Source organism: Lepisosteus platostomus, chromosome 7 (assembly GCF_059453375.1).
Source record: "Lepisosteus platostomus isolate fLepPlt1 chromosome 7, fLepPlt1.hap1, whole genome shotgun sequence".
NCBI lineage: Eukaryota > Metazoa > Chordata > Actinopteri > Semionotiformes > Lepisosteidae > Lepisosteus > Lepisosteus platostomus.
The window spans coordinates 14,306,791-14,330,134 of NC_142617.1; the positions used below are offsets into that span (position 1 = coordinate 14,306,791).

The window sequence follows — 23,344 nt, forward strand, 5'->3', positions numbered from 1 at the left end:
TTAGTTTGGTTTGTGATAACTGTGACTCAATAGAAAAAACAGCAAAACAAAGATATCCCAAGTGCTACTGTATGTGCAGTGATTCTACAACAATGCTATTGAAATAATTACTTTCATCCCACTGAACTTAAATCTCTACAGACATTCAACTCGCAAGCAATCTGTCGTCAGCTTTTCTCATTTTTCATTCATTTCATGGGAGATGTTGCCACTAGGGCTTCCTGTGCAATCAAGAGAGAATGAAACTGTGTACAAATTCTCCACTACTGCTTACAACCCACAGTGCTTCTTCTCCTGTGTTCTCAGTTGATAGTATGAATACACTATTTTGTATATGTTTAAGCAAAGAGAGAGAAACAGTGTGGTATTTGAGGACTGATTTAGAATTGGTCTCTATCAAGGCTATTAAAGATGAAAATTATAAAAATGTGCCAAAATATATTCCATGAATCATATCTACAGTACTCAGCTTGTAACCCTTTAACTGCAGTAAAACCGTACCTTAATTGTTTGGTTGAATTTTGTATTAGATAATTATCAATTAAGTAAGGAGATCAGGTAGGTAGCTGCATCAGCATGTGTAGGCTGCAAAGGAGCAAGTAAAGGTTTATTCCATGCTGAAAAGAGAAGAAAAGAAACACAACAAACCTGTTGTGTCAAACCTGAAAAAGGCTCCACAGCCAAAAATGTTGTGTTAATTTCTTCTCTTTTCAGCATGGAATAAACCTTTACTTGTTCCTAATTAAGGAGATGATGCTAGCAACGTTTTGAAGTGCAGAGAATTCAGTTCAAATTCAGAAAATCACAGTTTTCAAAAGGAACAAAGGTGATATGACATTTATGATGCGCTTGGATCATGTTATTGATGTTGCCTACTCTTCACGTCCATAAAAAGCAGCAATTTGCTTCTTGTATTTTAATGGCACACACATTTTCCAGTACAATTATGCAAGTCCATGTTTGCTTTTCATTCAGTTCAAATTCAGAAAATCGAAGTTTTCAAAAGGAACAAATGTGATATGACATTTATGACACGCTTGCATCACGTTATTGATGTTGCCTACTCTTCACGTCCATAAAAAGCAGCAATTCAGTTCTTGTATTTTAATGGCACACACATTTTCCAGTACAATTATGCAAGTCAATGTTTGCTTTTCATAAAACTACTTTGAGTCTCTCTTAAGTGGTGTCAAAAACATTGTGCACATTAGTCTGGAATATCATTAGTACGGCTTTGAAATATGTTACTTGGTGTTACTTGCATCCATTGCCAGGGTCAGTGTAGAGTGAAAAATACCTTTTACATTCGGATATGTTGTTAAGTCCTTTTTGTTTTTTGGAAACACCCAATGTCTTTTCTGTTGCTTTCAGTCTTGATGTTGCTTTCAGCATGATGTAAATGCATTGTAAATTACACTTGTATATCACATGCATTTTACAATGCATATTACCTTACATAGAGAATGGGATTTGTAACTCAGAAGACCAACAGGATGTCCCTGTGGTTAACATTAATTTGTTTGCTTCCATTTTGAGGAAATGGTAAATTCTTAAATCAACTTTGGCACAGGATGGTGAAAGTGTACATTTTAAAGCATGAGTTCAGCAATACTAATTCAACCAATGTCTCTTAAAAGCATCCCAAGACTGCAGAAACTGCTGAGCTGCTACAATCCTAGTGAGCCAATCTGCCTAGGAGAGCGCTACGGCTATGGACTGGGATTAGGGGGGTACAGCTACATCACCGGAGGAGGTGGGTAAGTTACTGTTTTATTGATGACCACATCAATGTCCCCAATTGGAATAATGATGGTGTAGAAAGAGCTTCTGGATGACATAATATACTAGACTGCTCTTGAGGCAGGAAGACATTTAAAATGATTGACACAGTTGTGACTGATCAACTGCTCATGAGCTCTGCAGTGAATGTCATAAGTAAACCCTCGATCTAGCCCTTAGGCACATAGTTGGTTTCAGAACACAGTGGAAGCTAGGAAGGTGATCGGGTGTCATTCCTGTGACTCTTCGCTGTGCTTCAGCCTGACTTTAAAATGACGGTGTTCACCTCCCTCTCTCCTTGCTGAGGATGGTGTTCAGCAGAGCGGCAGTGGTGAGGCTGCTGGGCAGCGGCTGTCAGTGCTACAGTAACGACGCCCCTGATGATATGGTCCTGGGGATGTGCTTCAACGCGATGGGAGTCCCTGTGACACACAGTCCACTCTTTCATCAGGTAACTTGTCCAGCTCTGTCTTCTCCTGTCAGGCTTGGGTTCCCCTGTCAGTTGCTCAACGGCTGCCATGGCCAAAATGGCCATCTTCCAACTTGGTCTTATCAGTTTCACCCTGCTTTTCCGAAAAGACTAGTACATGGGCTGTGTGATGCTAGAGAAATTCTGGGGTAATTAAGGGTACTATAATGGGGTGGCCAGGTTTAGGAAGTGGAAACAGAGTGGGGCCACTAGGTGGCAGAGATGAGACATTCCTTCCACTATATTTGCATAAAGGAATTAGGGAAGCACTTCCTGATGATCTTTTTTTTTTTTGTTAAATAAATATTGACAAAGTAAAATTTGTGTGTTATCTGTAACATGAGGTTAGATTCATCTACTCTTGGTGAGGACTAGACGGAGTTCAGATATGTCTTAATATGTAAAATCATGTAATTGTATGGGGTGTACTTTGTATAATAGGCAATGATATTAGAAATAAAAAGTATTGTAAGTAAAGATTCTTAAAATAAAATAGGGTGACAGAACGTAACCCGGACAATGGGATGCATTCTTAGTATTGTCCCTTCTGATGTGGTCAAGCCCCTGCTGAGTCAGTTTGTAGATTTATTTTGTAATGCCTGAGGGTAGTTAATTATTGGTGGATTTCTAGGTTTATGGTCTGTCTAAATTTATGGACGTTAGAATGGAGTGTATTGACTTGGGGTCTGCACGTGTTTAATTTCACTGTTGGGTTTTCATAGTTGGGAGTATCGTACTGTACAGTACATAGTAATACATGCCGGTAGTGCTAAGGATCGTCAATATACAGTATATGATGTTTTTTTTTAGCTTCCTTCTATATGAGTATAACGTAGGTTATCATTCTGGACTAAAAATAGAGGGCAGATAGATGAGCTCAAATTCCAGGTGGAACACTACTGTTTTGCCCTTGAACAAGTTACTGCAAGTAAATTGCTCCAGAAAATTCCCTGGTATATAAATGGGTCTCCAGGTCATCATTGTAACTGAGAAGTTGTCCTTAGATGATTGACCAGGTATAATGACAGAATCCAAATGGTATATTAGAGAAATGACTGCATGTAGGACAGGAAACTAAAGTATCCACCCCCTTCATCTCTTTGTTTTTCTGAGCTGGTTTATTGTTCAGTATGAGCTACCCTCATCTAGAAAAATCTAGTTTTTCTACTAATTTTAGAAGTAAAGCAATTAAAATGCTTAAGAAAAAAATAATGGGTTCCTACTGTAAAATTCTGAAAACATTATACAGTATGTTTCAATTTATTTCCTACATAAGGTTCTTAGTTGTATTACTTGGGTTTAGTTCATGCTAGGTTCTTTCACAGATGTGTAAGAACAGGGCCATTGACGCACAGCAATAAAATATTACCGCTGTCAATGAACAAATCTGAAATAGCTTTTTATTCAGGTCTTAAGTATGATCCATTTTTTTGTTAAGGGAAGAAACAATGACAGTGCTTTGATTCAAGACTGCCATTTGTGATTGTAACATGTTTGAGTCCTTTTTTCTGCTTTTTAACCTAAAAAAATGTTTCAGTTATATAATGTTATTTTAGATTGATGAGTCCAAGCATTTGGAATGGCGATACATTTAATAGCTAAAAGCAAAATCTGGTGTATGAATTCCATGACTTAAATGATGTTTCCATTTTACTGGAAAGTTAATCAGAAACAAACTTTTAAATTTAAATATATTGTAAATATTTAACAAAAAGTGCTCTGGGTGAGGGTCAGGTTAAAATATTGCATTATTACAAAACATGTAGTTGGAATATGATTCCTTTTCTAAAGCAATGTAATGGGATTCTACTTCTCATTTGTGTACTGGAAAGAGAGGTTCCTGAGAGGAATTACAGATTGCATGTGAATGTGTCACATTGTGCTTTAGTGTAAATGATCACACACCCGACCTCTCTGATGTAGATTGAGTCTGTTTTTCTGTTTCTATGGGGAAGGTTCATCTGGTTACTTAAGATAACTGAAATGGCACGCGCTTCTTGGTCCCTAGACTGTTCCTGAATTATTCGTGTCATGTTTTGAAAGGAATCTGCCTATCACTCCTTAATTATGTACAGTACTTGAGATTCATATTTGGAAATAATGCTAGGCTGTGAAATTGTATATGAAGGTTACTACATTTAAAGTGAGTGGTTTAGTTGTTTGATCCCAGGGATGAGTTCACAGAAAGATCTGATTTTTACGTTTTGTTATGTCTTTTAGCCATATTTTTAGAACTGTTGAGCTCTTTGACAACATAGCTGCATATCTGCACCTGCATGTTTTTTTCATTTGATGTTTTTTTTCTGTTTTTCTACTGCTTACTTTGTGTGGTTCTTAAACAAAATCAGTCTTCTCGAAGTAAAGTGCTGTTGTAAATTCACTTTTCATGTTCTGATATTGAGTGTGATGTTCTAATGTTACATTTTAGCCTAGGGCTGACTCTCCTTGAACAAGGACAAAATTAAGTACAGCTAAGTGCTAAAGCTTAGTACAGCTGGTATACATTATACCTGAAGCAGACTGCTGACTGTTGACTAAAGCAGAGTACAGTCTTGATTTGATTTTTCAGGGAGAGATTACTTACTGTATGAACTGCAGTACAGATGCAGCCATTCAAAATGGGTGAGGTATTTCACTGCATACCGCGACACATCCACCGGGGTATCACGCGGTATCACGTGTGTCACGTGTCTAGCTATCCGGTGTCGCCTTGTAAAACCGCCAGGGTGAGCTTAACCTCTCATGTACAGCATTCGAGCCTTTAATTTTGAACTGTGTATTACAGCATGTTAATCATCAGTCATTCAAATGTTGGTATATTTTATGAAAGCAAGATTGCTCAGTTGGACAAAAGTACACAACCTACCTTTATCAGAAATATTTATGCATCAAAGCCTTTACTGAAGATATTACTAATAGTATTAATAATTGATGACTTTGGACAAGCTGTATACTCAAAGTATAATTTCTTTAGCACATTTGTACAAGCACTTGGAATCTGTCCAAGCCATACTTTGTCAGGCATTTTGTTTTACTTCAACGGGCATAAAAACTTCCTTGCTTTTAACAGGGCGTTTCATAATTTCTAACTACGAAAATGATTTAAAATACGACACCTATCATGAAAAGAAAAAAATACACACCAGTATTCCATTTCTCCCTAAACATTGTAAGCTTCGAAGTCTTTAACTAACGTGATACCGGAGTCAACAAGCATACTTTTAGAATTTGATTTAAAGGGAATATAATATGGAATCGCGTATCTCAAGAATTTAATAACGGTATGAGTATATCCGTGTACTGTGGGAGGGCTGTTTCGCCTGCCTATTTATGCGAGCTGTCTTGTAGCCTACTGGTCTAGGTGCGTGACTACCAACTGGCAGGTTGTGTGTTCGAATCCAGCTGGTGCTGGACCTTTCAGTTTTATTTATTTATTTTTTAATCGCGTAACATAAACATATTACCGTATGCAAACTGTACTGTATACAATATGTATATGTATATTTAATGTCTTAACTGTGCCCGTTTAAGTATTGAATATTCATATCTAATTTTACCACTGAAGGGAAATCTTAACATAAACATACAGTATATGGCTGGTCTCGGTACTTTAAAGAAAAAAATACACACCAGTATTCCATTTCTCCCTAAACATTGTAAGCTTCGAATGAAACCACTAAATAAAGACATAAATATAGAAATCTTAAGATTTGTTTTATTTAATGTTGGTAGCAGGATGAACTGTCAGAGTGTATATTTTGTCGCAAAGTTGCTACAAGATGTTAACAGTGAAAAAGGTATTTAGAAATGAGTTATTTCAAGATGAAAAAGAAAACATACACGAAACATGGTTTCATTACGACCAGAATCGGTCTTGAGATATTTTTAACTTGATTTACAGTATTTGAGAGGTATGTCTTAACACCGATACTACAGTGCTTAAGTACTGCTCACGTATATGTTTCTAGGTTTATATTATGCATTTCATACGGTCAAATTACTTTTGAGCAACTAATAAGAAGCGCTAAACGGTATGCGTTTTAGTTTCGTTTTGTGCTGGAACCCGTGGATTGATTAGAGATATCAAGTACATACAAGTCATTTTTTAAATGTTGTAGTTCGTCTTGAAAAAATGTTACGAGTACATCATCTATCAACAATTACACAGGTTCTGTTTCCATATTGCGGATTTTGGTTAGGTACAGTATTATCAAATCCAGTGGCGCTGTGTGTTACTTTACTGAGTCCCAATCTGTGATTGAAACCTGTAAAACCGGTTTAATTCGTCACAGCCAGCACTCTTCAGGTGTGAGGGTCTTCTGCTCAGAATGAAACGCTAAAATGTTTGTGTATATTCTAATGGTAGTGGGGGCAGGGTGTGTGGGAACAGGTTTGTTCTTCACACCTGAAACATTTTCTCTGAAAGGATTTTCTTCGGAGTTTAACCGATCTTGTTACAGCATGTTACAGTTTACTATTATTAACCATATTAATTTTAAGTGCTTAATGTAAAATCTTGTAAAAATATATTTTCATTGTTCAAATATACATTAATATACATTAAGTCTGACTATCATATAATAAGTTAAATACAAAACTTAAGAAAAAATAGGGTTAAATATAATTCAAAATATTTTGCTAACAATGTTAACTGTTTATGAATAATAAAATGTATTAACTAAGGAGTAGGATGGCACAGTTGTTAGTATGTTTTTTGTTTTGTTTCTTTTTCATAAATACAACAGTAGTACCTGATGTCTCAGTGGCTTTCAAAATTAAATTATGCATGCAAACCTGTGAACTAGAAAGATAACTAAGATTTTTATACTAATTAAATGACCGCGGGCACTTCCCACCCCCTCTACATTCTCAGAGTAGAACAGACTAACCTTCTAATGAAAGACAGTCCACCCCCCACGGACAGGAAAAGTGCCCACAGGCACTTAAACTTAATATGGTCAGTAACGGTAAACAGTAACATGGTAAGAAGGAGCACGTACAAACGTTTTCGAAATAACCACATGTAAGACTCTGATCCTAAAAATGTTTAGGGAGAAAGTGGAATACTGGTGTGTATTTTTTCTTTAAACTACCAATACCAGCCATATACAGTCTGTAACGTAGGGATTTCTATATGTCTTTATTTAGTGTTTACATTAGTGACAAAGGCTAAACTTTTAGCTTCAGTAACGTGTACATATCTCCCCTTTTTATAAAACGACTTGGTTGAAAACTGTTCCAGAGCCACTGTTGTTTCATCAGTGAAAAGTACATCATGAAATGCCTCTCCCTGTTCAATCCACTGGAAAAAAGAAAAGGAGCATAAAGCTTCTGATGGTCATAAACGATATTCATTTAGGAGCAGCATCTGAGGTATGTTTTTAACTGCACTGCATTGGAGAGAATACCATAGTGTGTTTTTTTTTTTTTACTCCCTGGCGGAAACTGGCTTCCAGAAGAATCAGTATGGCTCAGAGATTAAATAAAACTTCACAGACATTAACGAAGAGCATAACGCGTGTACTGTATACACTGCAAGTACAACCCAACTCTCTGCAGGAGTGCTGGCTGTGACGAATTGAACCGGTTTCACGGGTATTTTCAAAGTAGGAGGCGAGATTTCCAGCGAAAGACACCCCCCCCCCCCCCAAAAACCCAGTAAATACAGTACTTACTAGTTAAAGGCTAGGCTCCCGACTACGGCGAAAGGAACCCTTCTTTCATTAGAAGACAATGAACATATTTTAGCCCTGAATGAATTAATAGCAAACATGGTTTACATAAAAGACATTTTTCCAAGAAAGTTTAGCCTTTGTCACTAATGAAACCACTAAATAAAGACATATATAGAAAAATCTTAAGATTTTTAAAATACATGACTTTGCTAAAATTTATTTGAAAATAAAAACAATTACAACCGCCAGGGGAGAGAGAGAACAGGGGAGGGATGTTGGTTTTGCATAAGGGGCGGGGCTATGGAAAGTAGGTATGTTTGGGAATGTGTAGTTACATGTTCTGGCTGTTTGTGAATTATCGTTGTTGAGTATGGAGTGTTGAGGTATTGATTTTGTGTAATGCTTTATGTTGAAAATTGAGGTGGATTTTGTTTATGATAAACAGGATAAACTGGGATGGGAGGAAGGTTTGGTTTTGCATAAGGGGCGGGATTATGATAATTGGAGGACTTTGCGAGTGTAAAATGGTTTGATTATTTGATTTTGTATTGTGGTTGTTATCTATGTTTTTGGTTGGTATTATGTTTATATGGTTGTTTTTGTTGGTTGGTTGTTATTATGGTTATTAATAATACGATCTATAGTTGAAATCTGAGCCTAAATAAAAAGAAAAAGCAAGTGATTAGGTTTATGAGCAATCTAATTACTTATTCGTTTAAAAAGCTATATAAAATAAAGTTTATTATTAATTTGCTGGACAGAGTGGTGAACATTATTATGCATAAGACAAAGATAACGATCCTGATCAGTTTAGAAATCTGTGTACGCTGTAAGGTTTTTACTTCTTAAACTTTTAAAATACACGTTTTGAATAGAAAGAAATCCTCTTCCTGGTATAGCAAACCAGCACGTCTTTTTTCTCCAGTCAGAGGGGTGTCAGATGGTGTCAGCCAAGCACCATTCTGCGTTGGGTAGCAACGGGTGACTGTTCTCAGGCGGAAGATGTAAACAGCTTAATGTTCGTGTTAAATATTTTTTTTTAATTAAAATTCATTCTATACAGCAATCGCATATTTGGGTACCGTTTCATAAAACTTTCATGCTTAAAATGTTTAGGGAGAAATGGAAGACTGGTGTGTATTTTTTCTTTAAACTACCAAGACCAGCCATACACAGTACAGTTTACATACATACAGTAATGTTTTAAATTAATATCGTTTATGACCTTCAGATGCGTTATGCTCCTCTTCTTTTTATGCTCAGCTACTAAAATTTCCCTTTAGTGGTAAAATCCATATAAATATTCAAAACTAAGCGGATTAAAATGTGCACAGTAAAGACATTAAATGATTAAATCTTTGCACTACCAACCAATGCACCACGAGTGCCCCTGTCGGTCATTTTGGCCAGCCAATCACTTGCCCTGCGGTACCCTCCGGTGCCCCGCGGTGGCTTGTGGGTAGGTTACCGTACCGCGGGTTTTTACCGCGCATTTTGAATGGCTGCATCTGTACATAATGCGTGTGCAAGTGTAACACTTAAACACTTGATCACTTATTGTGTCAATTTCTTTTGCTTTTAATCAGCAGTGACACCTTCCCAGGTTATTCATGCATAGCTAGAAAGCAAACTTATTGACTAACTGGGTAGGCTTTAAAATATTGTTTTGTTGTGCAAAGTAAATTAAACTATTAGGCTTAAATCTCTTTTAACTGTGCTCTATGAAATAAAGATGTGTGCTTTGAAGTATTGAAAATGTATGTGGAATTCCATACCACGTAACTCCAGGGGAGACATTAACAATAATTCCTTCTTGACTTGCTCTTAACCTAAACCTCTTATCCTAATGCCTTACGGCAGTTAGAAAAAAGAGAATAAGAAGTAAAATGTGAAAACACTTTCTGAAAGAATTTTGAAAGCCATTCTTACAGTCATCCTCTATATATTCATAAATTCAGTAAACAGGATTTGAGCATCACAATTAATTTTGTTTACTGTGTGTTTTTTTTTCCACAGGCAAGGCCTGAAGATTACGCAAAGGACTTTCTTGCCCACCAAGTTCCCATTTCTTTTCACAAGCACTGGAACATCGATCCAGTCTCTGTCTTTCATAAATGGTTAGCCGAGGACCAGGGTGACAGACCAGCAGAGACAGTGCTCAGAGGCACAAGGCAAGAGTTATAATGTCTGGAACTTAGAACCCCATGACATGTTGTGCGTATTTGTATATCTGTGTTGTTGGAAGAGCTACAAGAAAGTGTTTATATGATTGGGCATTTTTCAGTTGCGGACAATTTTGAAATAGTTTTTTTTTTGCTTTCCATTTTCTACATGTACATGGAATTTTTCCAACTGCTGTTCAGCCTAAACCACCTCCATTGACCTCTGGGAACAAAAGACACGCACAACTCCACATTTTGCACTGCAGAATTCTCCGTCAGCTGGGGGGAGACGGACGTAGCTCCTGTGTGCTCCTCGCAGATCCCCGACACCATGTCGGTAACAGGTTGCACAGGTGCTGGTAACCCACTCTCTCTCTCATTAGCGCTCTGCCTGATTTGTTAGCTTCCACAATGCCCACTCCTCAGATAGGCGGTCACTGCTGCGCCACTCTTTCTGTGCTTTTGGTGGAGGCACAGATTTTACTGGATCTGCCACTCTGAAAGACTCTTGGAAATTTTAAGAGAAAAGATTCTTATTTTGAAGTGAGATGAAAATGAAAATACCATCAGTGAAAAGGAGAAAGAGCAAAAAGGGAAGAGGCTGCGACAGCCATTTACTTTAGAATAATGTCCATGGCATTGTAGTGTGTATAAATAAACTGTACGTGAATGAAGTCTGTCAGATGATTGAGAAATGAGATGAAAGGGTACAGGCAGTAGAACTTGAATGCTGATGTGTTTCATTTAATGTGTACTTCATCATATTTTCCTGTAATATGCATATAAAACTGTATGCAATCTCTTGTAAAGTTATGAGTTTTGAATTTTTAAGAAGTAAAATTTCTATAATGTTAATAACATCGTGTATCACTACTCTATTTTGAAAAAAAGATTTACACAGTTGGTACAGGTTGGTGTTTTTTTTCCAGTAAGGGGCAGTTACACAGCAAAATTCTGTTTCACTGATGTTGAACTTGGCTGAGGAGACAATTTCTCAGTGGCAGAAGTCTGTTAAGAAGATACTATATTCTCTTATCAGTCATATTCACACACAAATGGACCACTCTGGGTCTCTTGGTTCATGATCCAAATCTTTACCTCCTGAAAAACAAAGAATTATTTCTCTACCTTTCTTTATACTGACTTACACAGTCTTAACTGGAAGGAAATGGCAATCAGTTCTGGTATATTAATATAACATCTAGGCAGAACAATGCCTGAACTCTGGGTGCATCACCACCTCCTTCCCTTCATTCTCACACTTTTTTTAAAACAAGAAAGATAACTCCTGGAGACATGTCTGTGAAATGGGTCGAGGCAGTCACTTATCTTGCAGCTGTGTTCTCCGTTCGAGGTCAACAGCAAAGAAAAAGTACTGAAAACCAGGAGCAAGCACATTACATTCCATTGACTGTTTCAAAAATAACTATCCCTTTATTTGGGAAAGGGAAACTCAAAAATAGTTCCTTTTTGCAGGGGATAGAATAGATGGAGGATAATGTTCAAAAGCAATATTACAACAATAAGACATGAAGAAAGTCTGGTTTACCTTAAATGTAATGGATTGTTAAATGGTTTAATATCTACCTTTTCTAAATTTTGATGATTTTATTTTCCTAACATTTTGTTGTTATATTCTAAGATGTAAAAATGACATACAGTATACTGTATAAAACCTTATATGAAATTTTACAAATTTCTCACATAGTTGTTTTTGAAGGACACGTCTTCCCTTAGTACCATAGTCTGCTATTGGTTATCCATCTCAGTCTTCCCTGGCCAGTGTTCAATGGAGTGGCCTAACAAGCTCCTTCACCTTACAGATACTGTCAGAAAATGCTGCTGTTCTGTTTCAGTGCCAATAGAAAGGTGCACTTGTTCTTTTTTATCTTTGAAAGGACAAAGATGCGCTTTTTAGTCATAGATTTCTATTAAGCTTTCACGGATTCCTAGCGGTGTCAGCTGGCAAAAAAAACAGACGAGCTACACTTTCCTTATTCTTCACTTTGTCATGCTCCTACTCAGATTTCGTTCCCTCTGGCTTGTGTCTTCAGATTCTCTATGTCTCAGCTCTCCTAACATTATTACACCTGGAAGGCATTTATGCAGGTATAACAAAGTGCAGGAAAGTGCAGCTCCTATTAATGCAAAGCAACTGCAACAATGGATGCTCATTTGGTTTGTTTGAGAGGAGGATTGTTTTCTTATAACTGACAAACCCCTTGATTTCCGTAAAGGAGAAAAGAATGGAGCATCTTGCCAAGGACAATAGAAGGAGGAGCAAATAGAAACAATCTCCACTCCTGCACAATACCACATCATACTGTTCCAGAAAAAATACATTTTTTTGCTAACATTCTGCATTACCCCTTTTTTAGGTAGATACTTGCATTCTTTTGTCAAAGGAAATAAGCTATACCCAATGCTATACTAAAAGACATCATAGTAGCACATTTCACATGAATGGCATTCTTTCTGAAGAAGATCTTGATATGAAATTTAGCCAGAGAAAACAGCAGGTCTCAATCCATTAGTGATAATTGTGTTTGACGTCACTGGAAAGGTTTATTTTAAAAGGTCTCCCTGTTAGATTTGCTCCCTAGTTGCACTTTTAAAAATGTTTATGAGGCTTGGGTCTTTTCCTGGAACATTTTCAAAGGAATTTGCCATCTTGCAATTAAAGAAGACAGGGCAGTAAACTTTATTTGAGAAGGAGCCATACTTAATATATAGTACTTCATTTTGATGACTTGATGCTCACGTGAGAACTTTTATGTTTCGGCTTTCATTCTTGCTTGATAATACTCAAGACGGGGTGTGATCTTTAAAAAAAATGAGAGTTTTAGATACTGTTTATCTCTTGCATCTTTATATTAGGCAGCAATGTGAATCTTAAGAAAAATATTTATGAAAAAAAGCATCTGAAAGAGGCAATACAAAAGCAAGAACTTCAGTTTCACAGTGGTAGTCATTTTAAAGGATATATTATGCTTTCATTTGCAATAGGTGAAATTATTTTCAAGCAGTGTAAAATCGTGTAGTGGATTGTAAGTATATTTTTACCATCTCCTTAGCATAAGCTTGGGTGTTTCTTAGCTCTTTTTAGATATTAAGAATAAGACATTTGTTTCTCTGCAATAACATTTTCAAAATCTCTGGTTTATCATACTAAAACTACCCACTTTTGTTACTATTTTTTTTAATCCTCTCTTCCTGTCATTTGCTAATTGATTGATTGACAATAACCTAATGATGGGCATCAGTCCAATGTTTTAAAAGACAGAAACTTCCTAAAGTATGTGTTTCTCATTACAGCTTTACGTGTTTTGTTTGTCATGTTTTCAGCAGCCTATGTTGCACTCTTAAAAATTTAGTTTTTCTTCCCATGAGGCTTTTTCAAATGTGATGTGTTTCATTACTCAATATCAAACGGTTTATCCATGAAGGAGCACATACATGTATGGAAGAAAAAAATGTGCTTCCTGTCTGAAAACACAGCCATGTGATCAAAATGTGCTTATGTTTTGTGGGAATCCTAACCTTAACTATAACTATGGATTTGCGAAAGGTTAGAGTTAGTGGAAACTATACTTAATTGAATCAAGATATTAGTCTGAAGCCACCTTACAAAACCCAGCAAAATGTGTTACTAATGGTAAAAGTATTGTTTTGAGAATTACTCTACTGTGGAAGATTTCATGCTCAATGGTGTTCTCAATGAGCTTGAATTCAGGCTTGACTCGGCTAAGAGTAAGCAATACTCAATCAGTTCTGGCTTCATTTGATAGTATGCCTGTGAATTCAACACATATGCAAGAGTTTTACAGCAATAATCACTCTTCTTGAAGCTTTTGCTTTCTCGGAAAATTAAGAGTATATTCCCTTATAGGACAATGAGTGTACTGTATACGGCCAGATAGGGGAGAAAAAAATGTGAAGATAACATTGAAAAAATATGATTCCTAAATGTAATTCCTGCCCAAGAACACAGCCATGCATTTAAAAATTGCCTATGTGTTGTGGAATCCTAACCCTAACCCTAGCTCTGCATTTTGCATAGGTTAGGGTTAGGGTTAAAACTTTCTTCAAAAGAGTTTCCATAATATTTCAGTGATCTGAGTGGAAAATATACTTCATTGAATCAAGATATTAGTCTGAAGCCACCTTACCAAACCAAACAGAATGTATCACTAATGGTTAAAGTCTACTTTTGAGAAGTACTGTACTGTGGAAGATTTCATGTTCAATGGTGTTCTCAATGAGCTTGAATTCAGGCTTGACTCGGCTAAGAGTCAGGAATACTCGATCAGTTTTGGCTTCATTTGATAGTATGCCTGTGAATTTAACACATATGCAAGAGTTTAAAAGTAAAAATCACTCTTCTTGCAGCTTTTGCTTTCTCGGCAAATTAGACTATATTCCCTTATAGGAGAATGCAGTGTACTGTATACGGCCAGATAGGGGAGAAAAAAATGTGAAGATAACATTGAAAAAATATTATTCCTAAATGTAATTCCTGCCCAAGAACACAGCCATGCATTTAAAAATTGCCTACGTGTTGTGGAATCCTAACCCTAACCCTAGCTCTGCATTTTGCATAGGTTAGGGTTAGGGTTAAAACTTTCTTCAAAAGAGTTTCCATAATATTTCAGTGATCTGAGTGGAAAATATACTTCATTGAATCAAGATATTAGTCTGAAGCCACCTTACTAAACCAAACAGAATGTATCACTTATGGTTAAAGTCTACTTTTGAGAAGTACTGTACTGTGGAAGATTTCATGTTCAATGGTGTTCTCAATGAGCTTTCAATTCAGGCTTGACTCGGCTATGAGTCAGGAATACTCGATCAGTTTCGGCTTCATTTGATAGTATGCCTGTGAATTCAACACATATGCAAGAGTTTTATAGCAATAATCACTCTTCTTGAAACTTTTGCTTTCTCGGCAAATTAGAGTATATTCCCTTATAGGACAATGCACTGTACTGTATACGGCCAGATAGGGGAGAAAAAAATGTGAAGATAACATTGAAAAAATATGATTCCTAAATGTAATTCCTGCCCAAGAACACAGCTATGCATGTAAAAAGTACATTATTTTTGTGGAATCCTAACCCTAACCCTAGCTCTGCATTTTGCATAGGTTAGGGTTAGGGTTAAAACTTTCTTCAAAAGAGTTTCCATAATATTTCAGTGATCTGAGTGGAAAATATACTTAATTGAATCAAGATATTAGTCTGAAGCCACCTTACCAAACCAAACAGAATGTATCAGTAATGGTTAAAGTCTCCATTTGAGAAGTACTGTACTGTGGAAGATTTCATGTTCAATGGAGTTCTCAATGAGCTTGAATTCAGGCTTGACTCGGCTAAGAGTCAGAAATACTCGATCAGTTTTGGCTTCATTTGATAGTATGCCTGTGAATTCAACACATATGCAAGAGTTTTACAGCAATAATCACTCTTCTTGAAGCTTTTGCTTTCTTGGAAAATTAGAGTATATTCCCTTATAGGACAATGAGTGTGCTGTATACGGCCAGATAGGGGAGAAAAAAATGTGAAGATAACATTGAAATAATATGATTCCTAAATGTAATTCCTGCCCAAGAACACAGCTATGCATGTAAAAAGTACATACGTTTTGTGGAATCCTAACCCTAACCCTAGCTCTGCATTTTGCAAAGGTTAGGGTTAGGGTTAAAACTTTCTTCAAAAGAGTTTCCATAATATTTCAGTGATCTGAGTGGAAAATATACTTAATTGAATCAAGATATTAGTCTGAAGCCACCTTACCAAACCAAACAGAATGTATCAGTAATGGTTAAAGCTACTTTTGAGAAGTACTCTACTGTGGAAGAGTTCATGTTCAATGGTGTTCTCAATGAGCGTGAATTCACGCTTATCTCGGCTAAGAGTCAGGAATACTCGATCAGTTTCGGCTTCATTTGATAGTATGCCTGTGAATTCAACACATATGCAAGAGTTTTACAGCAATAATCACTCTTGAAGCTTTTGCTTTCTCTGCAAATTAGAGTATATTCCCTTATAGGACAATGCAGTGTACTGTATACGGCCAGATAGGGGAGAAAAATATGTGAAGATAACATTGAAAAAATATGATTCCTAAATGTAATTCCTGCCCAAGAACACAGCTATGCATGTAAAAACTACATACGTTTTGTGGAATACTAACCCTAGCCCTAGCTCTGCATTTTGCATAGGTTAGGGTTAGGGTTAAAACTTTCTTCAAAAGAGTTTCCATAATATTTCAGTGATCTGAGTGGAAAATATACTTCATTGAATCAAGATATTAGTCTGAAGCCACCTTACCAAACCAAACAGAATGTATCACTAATGGTTAAAGTCTACTTTTGAGAAGTACTGTACTGTGGAAGATTTCATGTTCAATGGTGTTCTCAATGAGCGTGAATTCAGGCTTGACTCGGCTAAGAGTCAGGAATACTCGATCAGTTTTGGCTTCATTTGATAGTATGCCTGTGAATTCAACACATATGCAAGAGTTTTACAGCAATAATCACTCTTCTTGATGCTTTTGCTTTCTTGGAAAATTAGAGTATATTCCCTTATAGGACAATGAGTGTGCTTTATACGACCAGATAGGGGAGAAAAAAATGTGAAGATAACATTGAAAAAATATGATTCCTAAATGTAATTCCTGCCCAAGAACACAGCTATGTATGTAAAAAGTACATTCGTTTTGTGGAATCCTAACCCTAACCCTAGCTCTGCATTTTGCATAGGTTAGGGTTAGGGTTAAAACTTTCTTCAAAAGAGTTTCCATAACATTTCAGTGATCTGACTGGAAAATATACTTCATTGAATCAGGATATGAGTCTGAAGCCACCTTACCAAACCAAACAGAATGTATCAGTAATGGTTAAAGTCTACTTTTGAGAAGTACTCTACTGTGGAAGAGTTCATGTTCAATGGTGTTCTCAATGAGCGTGAATTCACGCTTAACTCGGCTAAGAGTCAGGAATACTCGATCAGTTTTGGCTTCATTTGATAGTATGCCTGTGAATTCAACACATATGCAAGAGTTTTATAGCAATAATCACTCTTCTTGAAACTTTTGCTTTCTCGGCAAATTAGAGTATATTCCCTCATAGGACAATGAGTGTACTGTATACGGCCAGATAGGGGAGAAAAAAATGTGAAGATAACATTGAAAAAATATGATTCCTAAATGTAATTCCTGCCCAAGAACACAGCTATGCATGTAAAAAGTACATACGTTTTGTGGAATCCTAACCCTAGCCCTAGCTCTGCATTTTGCATAGGTTAGGGTTAGGGTTAAAACTTTCTTCAAAAGAGTTTCCATAATATTTCAGTGATCTGAGTGGAAAATATACTTCATTGAATCAAGATATTAGTCTGAAGCCACCTTACCAAACCACACAGAATGTATCACTAATGGTTAAAGTCTACTTTTGAGAAGTACTCTACTGTGGAAGATTTCATGTTCAATGGTGTTCTCAATGAGCTTGAATTCAGGCTTAACTCGGCTAAGAGTCAGGAATACTCGATCAGTTTTGGCTTCATTTGATAGTATGCCTGTGAATTCAACACATATGCAAGAGTTTTACAGCAATAATCACTCTTCTTGAAGCTTTTGCTTTCTTGGAAAATTAGAGTATATTCCCTTATAGGACAATGAGTGTGCTGTATACGGCCAGATAGGGGAGAAAAAAATGTGAAGATAACATTGAAATAATATGATTCCTAAATGTAATTCCTGCCCAAGAACACAGCTATGCATGTAAAAAGTACATACGTTTTGTGGAATCCTAACCCTAACCCTAGCTCTGCATTTTGCAAAGGTTAGGGTTAGGGTTAAAACTTTCTTCAAAAGAGTTTCCATAATATTTCAGTGATCTGAGTGGAAAATATACTTAATTGAATCAAGATATTAGTCTGAAGCCACCTTACCAAACCAAACAGAATGTATCAGTAATGGTTAAAGCTACTTTTGAGAAGTACTCTACTGTGGAAGAGTTCATGTTCAATGGTGTTCTCAATGAGCGTGAATTCACGCTTATCTCGGCTAAGAGTCAGGAATACTCGATCAGTTTCGGCTTCATTTGATAGTATGCCTGTGAATTCAACACATATGCAAGAGTTTTACAGCAATAATCACTCTTGAAGCTTTTGCTTTCTCTGCAAATTAGAGTATATTCCCTTATAGGACAATGCAGTGTACTGTATACGGCCAGATAGGGGAGAAAAATATGTGAAGATAACATTGAAAAAATATGATTCCTAAATGTAATTCCTGCCCAAGAACACAGCTATGCATGTAAAAACTACATACGTTTTGTGGAATACTAACCCTAGCCCTAGCTCTGCATTTTGCATAGGTTAGGGTTAGGGTTAAAACTTTCTTCAAAAGAGTTTCCATAATATTTCAGTGATCTGAGTGGAAAATATACTTCATTGAATCAAGATATTAGTCTGAAGCCACCTTACCAAACCAAACAGAATGTATCACTAATGGTTAAAGTCTACTTTTGAGAAGTACTGTACTGTGGAAGATTTCATGTTCAATGGTGTTCTCAATGAGCTTGAATTCAGGCTTGACTCGGCTAAGAGTCAGGAATACTCGATCAGTTTTGGCTTCATTTGATAGTATGCCTGTGAATTCAACACATATGCAAGAGTTTTACAGCAATAATCACTCTTCTTGATGCTTTTGCTTTCTTGGAAAATTAGAGTATATTCCCTTATAGGACAATGAGTGTGCTTTATACGACCAGATAGGGGAGAAAAAAATGTGAAGATAACATTGAAAAAATATGATTCCTAAATGTAATTCCTGCCCAAGAACACAGCTATGTATGTAAAAAGTACATTCGTTTTGTGGAATCCTAACCCTAACCCTAGCTCTGCATTTTGCATAGGTTAGGGTTAGGGTTAAAACTTTCTTCAAAAGAGTTTCCATAACATTTCAGTGATCTGAGTGGAAAATATACTTCATTGAATCAGGATATTAGTCTGAAGCCACCTTACCAAACCAAACAGAATGTATCAGTAATGGTTAAAGTCTACTTTTGAGAAGTACTCTACTGTGGAAGAGTTCATGTTCAATGGTGTTCTCAATGAGCGTGAATTCACGCTTAACTCGGCTAAGAGTCAGGAATACTCGATCAGTTTTGGCTTCATTTGATAGTATGCCTGTGAATTCAACACATATGCAAGAGTTTAAATGAAATAATCACTCTTCTTGAAGCTTTTGCTTTCTCGGCAAATTAGACTATATTCTCTTATAGGACAATGCAGTGCACTGTATACGGACAGATAGGGGAGAAAAAAATGTGAAGATAACATTAAAAAAATATGATTCCTAAATGTAATTCCTGCCCAAGAACACAACCGTGCATTTAAAAATTTCCTACATTTTGTGGAATCCTAACCCTAACCCTAGCAATGCATTTTGCATAGGTTAGGGTTAGGGTTAAAATGTTCTTCAAAAGAGTTTCCATAATATTTCAGTGATCTGAGTGGAAAATATACTTCATTGAATCAAGATATTAGTCTGAAGCCACCTTACCAAACCAAACAGAATATATCATTAATGGTTAAAGTCTACTTTTGAGAAGTACTGTACTGTGGAAGATTTCATGTTCAATGGTGTTCTCAATGAGCTATAATTCAGGCTTGACTCGGCTAAGAGTCAGGAATACTCGATCAGTTTTGGCTTCATTTGATAGTATGCCTGTGAATTCAACACATATGCAAGAGTTTAAAAGTAAAAATCACTCTTCTTTCAGCTTTTGCTTTCTCGGCAAATTAGACTATATTCCCTTATAGGAGAATGCAGTGTACTGTATACGGCCAGATAGGGGAGAAAAAAATTTGAAGATAACATTGAAAAAATATGATTCCTAAATGTAATTCCTGCCCAAGAACACAGCCATGCATTTAAAAATTGCCTACGTGTTGTGGAATCCTAACCCTAACCCTAGCTCTGCATTTTGCATAGGTTAGGGTTAGGGTTAAAATGTTCTTCAAAAGAGTTTCCATAACATTTCAGTGATCTGAGTGGAAAATATACTTCATTGAATCAAGATATTAGTCTGAAGCCACCTTACCAAACCAAACAGAATGTATCACTAATGGTTAAAGTCTACTTTTGAGAAGTACTCTACTTTGGAAGAGTTCATGTTCAATGGTGTTCTCAATGAGCGTGAATTCACGCTTAACTCGGCTAAGAGTCAGGAATACTCGATCAGTTTTGGCTTCATTTGATAGTATGCCTGTGAATTCAACACATATGCAAGAGTTTAAATGAAATAATCACTCTCCTTGAAGCTTTTGCTTTCTCTGCAAATTAGACTATATTCCCTTATAGGACAATGCAGTGCACTGTATACGGACAGATAGGGGAGAAAAAAATGTGAAGATAACATTAAAAAAATATGATTCCTAAATGTAATTCCTGCCCAAGAACACAGCCGTGCATTTAAAAATTTCCTACATTTTGTGGAATCCTAACCCTAACCCTAGCTCTGCATTTTACATAGGTTAGGGTTAGGGTTAAAACTTTCTTCAAAAGAGTTTCCATAATATTTCAGTGATCTGAGTGGAAAATATACTTCATTGAATCAAGATATTAGTCTTAAGCCACCTTACCAAACCACACAGAATGTATCACTAATGGTTAAAGTCTACTTTTGAGAAGTACTCTACTGTGGAAGATTTCATGTTCAATGGTGTTCTCAATGAGCTTGAATTCAGGCTTAACTCGGCTAAGAGTCAGGAATACTCGATCAGTTTTGGCTTCATTTGATAGTATGCCTGTGAATTCAACACATATGCAAGAGTTTTACAGCAATAATCACTCTTCTTGAAGCTTTTGCTTTCTTGGAAAATTAGAGTATATTCCCTTATAGGACAATGAGTGTGCTGTATACGGCCAGATAGGGGAGAAAAAATGTGAAGATAACATTGAAATAATATGATTCCTAAATGTAATTCCTGCCCAAGAACACAGCTATGCATGTGAAAAGTAGATACGTTTTGTGGAATCCTAACCCTAACCCTAGCTCTGCATTTTGCATAGGTTAGGGTTAGGGTTAAAACTTTCTTCAAAAGAGTTTCCATAATATTTCAGTGATCTGAGTGGAAAATATACTTAATTGAATCAAGATATTAGTCTGAAGCCACCTTACCAAACCAAACAGAATGTATCAGTAATGGTTAAAGTCTCCATTTGAGAAGTACTGTACTGTGGAAGATTTCATGTTCAATGGAGTTCTCAATGAGCTTGAATTCAGGCTTGACTCGGCTAAGAGTCAGAAATACTCGATCAGTTTTGGCTTCATTTGATAGTATGCCTGTGAATTCAACACATATGCAAGAGTTTTACAGCAATAATCACTCTTCTTGAAGCTTTTGCTTTCTCGGCAAATTAGAGTATATTCCCTTATAGGACAATGAGTGTACTGTATACGGCCAGATAGGGGAGAAAAAAATGTGAAGATAACATTGAAAAATTATGATTCCTAAATGTAATTCCTGCCCAAGAACACAGCTATGCATGTAAAAAGTAGATACCTTTTGTGGAATCCTAACCCTAACCCTAGCTCTGCATTTTGCATAGGTTAGGGTTAGGGTTAAAACTTTCTTCAAAAGAGTTTCCATAATATTTCAGTGATCTGAGTGGAAAATATACTTCATTGAATCAAGATATTAGTCTGAAGCCACCTTACCAAACCACACAGAATGTATCACTAATGGTTAAAGTCTACTTTTGAGAAGTACTCTACTGTGGAAGATTTCATGTTCAATGGTGTTCTCAATGAGCTTGAATTCAGGCTTAACTCGGCTAAGAGTCAGGAATACTCGATCAGTTTTGGCTTCATTTGATAGTATGCCTGTGAATTCAACACATATGCAAGAGTTTTACAGCAATAATCACTCTTCTTGAAGCTTTTGCTTTCTTGGAAAATTAGAGTATATTCCCTTATAGGACAATGAGTGTGCTGTATACGGCCAGATAGGGGAGAAAAAATGTGAAGATAACATTGAAATAATATGATTCCTAAATGTAATTCCTGCCCAAGAACACAGCTATGCATGTGAAAAGTAGATACGTTTTGTGGAATCCTAACCCTAACCCTAGCTCTGCATTTTGCATAGGTTAGGGTTAGGGTTAAAACTTTCTTCAAAAGAGTTTCCATAACATTTCAGTGATCTGAGTGGAAAATATACTTCATTGAATCAAGATATTAGTCTGAAGCCACCTTACCAAACCAAACAGTATGTATCACTAATGGTTAAAGTCTACTTTTGAGAAGTACTCTACTGTGGAAGAGTTCATGTTCAATGGTGTTCTCAATGAGCGTGAATTCACGCTTAACTCGGCTAAGAGTCAGGAATACTCGATCAGTTTTGGCTTCATTTGATAGTATGCCTGTGAATTCAACACATATGCAAGAGTTTAAATGAAATAATCACTCTTCTTGAAGCTTTTGCTTTCTCGGCAAATTAGACTATATTCCCTTATAGGACAATGCAGTGCACTGTATACGGACAGATAGGGGAGAAAAAAATGTGAAGATGACATTAAAAAAATATGATTCCTAAATGTAATTCCTGCCCAAGAACACAGCCGTGCATTTAAAAATGTCCTACATTTCGTGGAATCCTAACCCTAACCCTAGCTCTGCATTTTGCATAGGTTAGGGTTAGGGTTAAAACTTTCTTCAAAAGAGTTTCCATAATATTTCAGTGATCTGAGTGGAAAATATACTTCATTGAATCAAGATATTAGTCTGAAGCCACCTTACCAAACCAAACAGAATGTATCACTAATGGGTTAAAGTCTACTTTTGAGAAGTACTGTACTGTGGAAGATTTCATGTTCAATGGTGTTCTCAATGAGCTATAATTCAGGCTTGACTCGGCTAAGAGTCAGGAATACTCGATCAGTTTTGGCTTCATTTGATAGTATGCCTGTGAATTCAACACATATGCAAGAGTTTAAAAGTAAAAATCACTCTTCTTTCAGCTTTTGCTTTCTCGGCAAATTAGACTATATTCCCTTATAGGAGAATGCAGTGTACTGTATACGGCCAGATAGGGGAGAAAAAAATTTGAAGATAACATTGAAAAAATATTATTCCTAAATGTAATTCCTGCCCAAGAACACAGCCATGCATTTAAAAATTGCCTACGTGTTGTGGAATCCTAACCCTAACCCTAGCTTTGCATTTTGCATAGGTTAGGGTTAGGGTTAAA

General features: G+C 36.4%; 1 protein-coding gene across 3 annotated transcripts in view; it reads left to right on the plus strand.

Annotated features, from left to right (window-relative positions):
• b3glcta (beta 3-glucosyltransferase a) overlaps positions 1 to 10,943 on the plus strand; it is a 99,171-nt gene extending 88,228 nt beyond the window's left edge. The window contains exons 13-15 of one of the 3 annotated variants that reach the window (XR_015940050.1): positions 1,638 to 1,753; positions 2,086 to 2,230; positions 9,940 to 10,076. Coding sequence is in view for 2 of the 3 variants with exons in the window: in XM_088639396.1 (XP_088495522.1) it covers positions 1,638 to 1,757; positions 2,086 to 2,230; positions 9,940 to 10,107 (433 nt within the window). In the remaining variant the exon portion in view is untranslated. Of the gene's footprint in view, positions 1 to 1,637; positions 1,758 to 2,085; positions 2,231 to 9,939 lie in introns of all 3 variants that reach the window. The other 2 variants (XM_088639398.1, XM_088639396.1) reach the window with 2 other exon arrangements.
• The last annotated feature ends 12,401 nt before the right edge of the window (positions 10,944 to 23,344 follow it).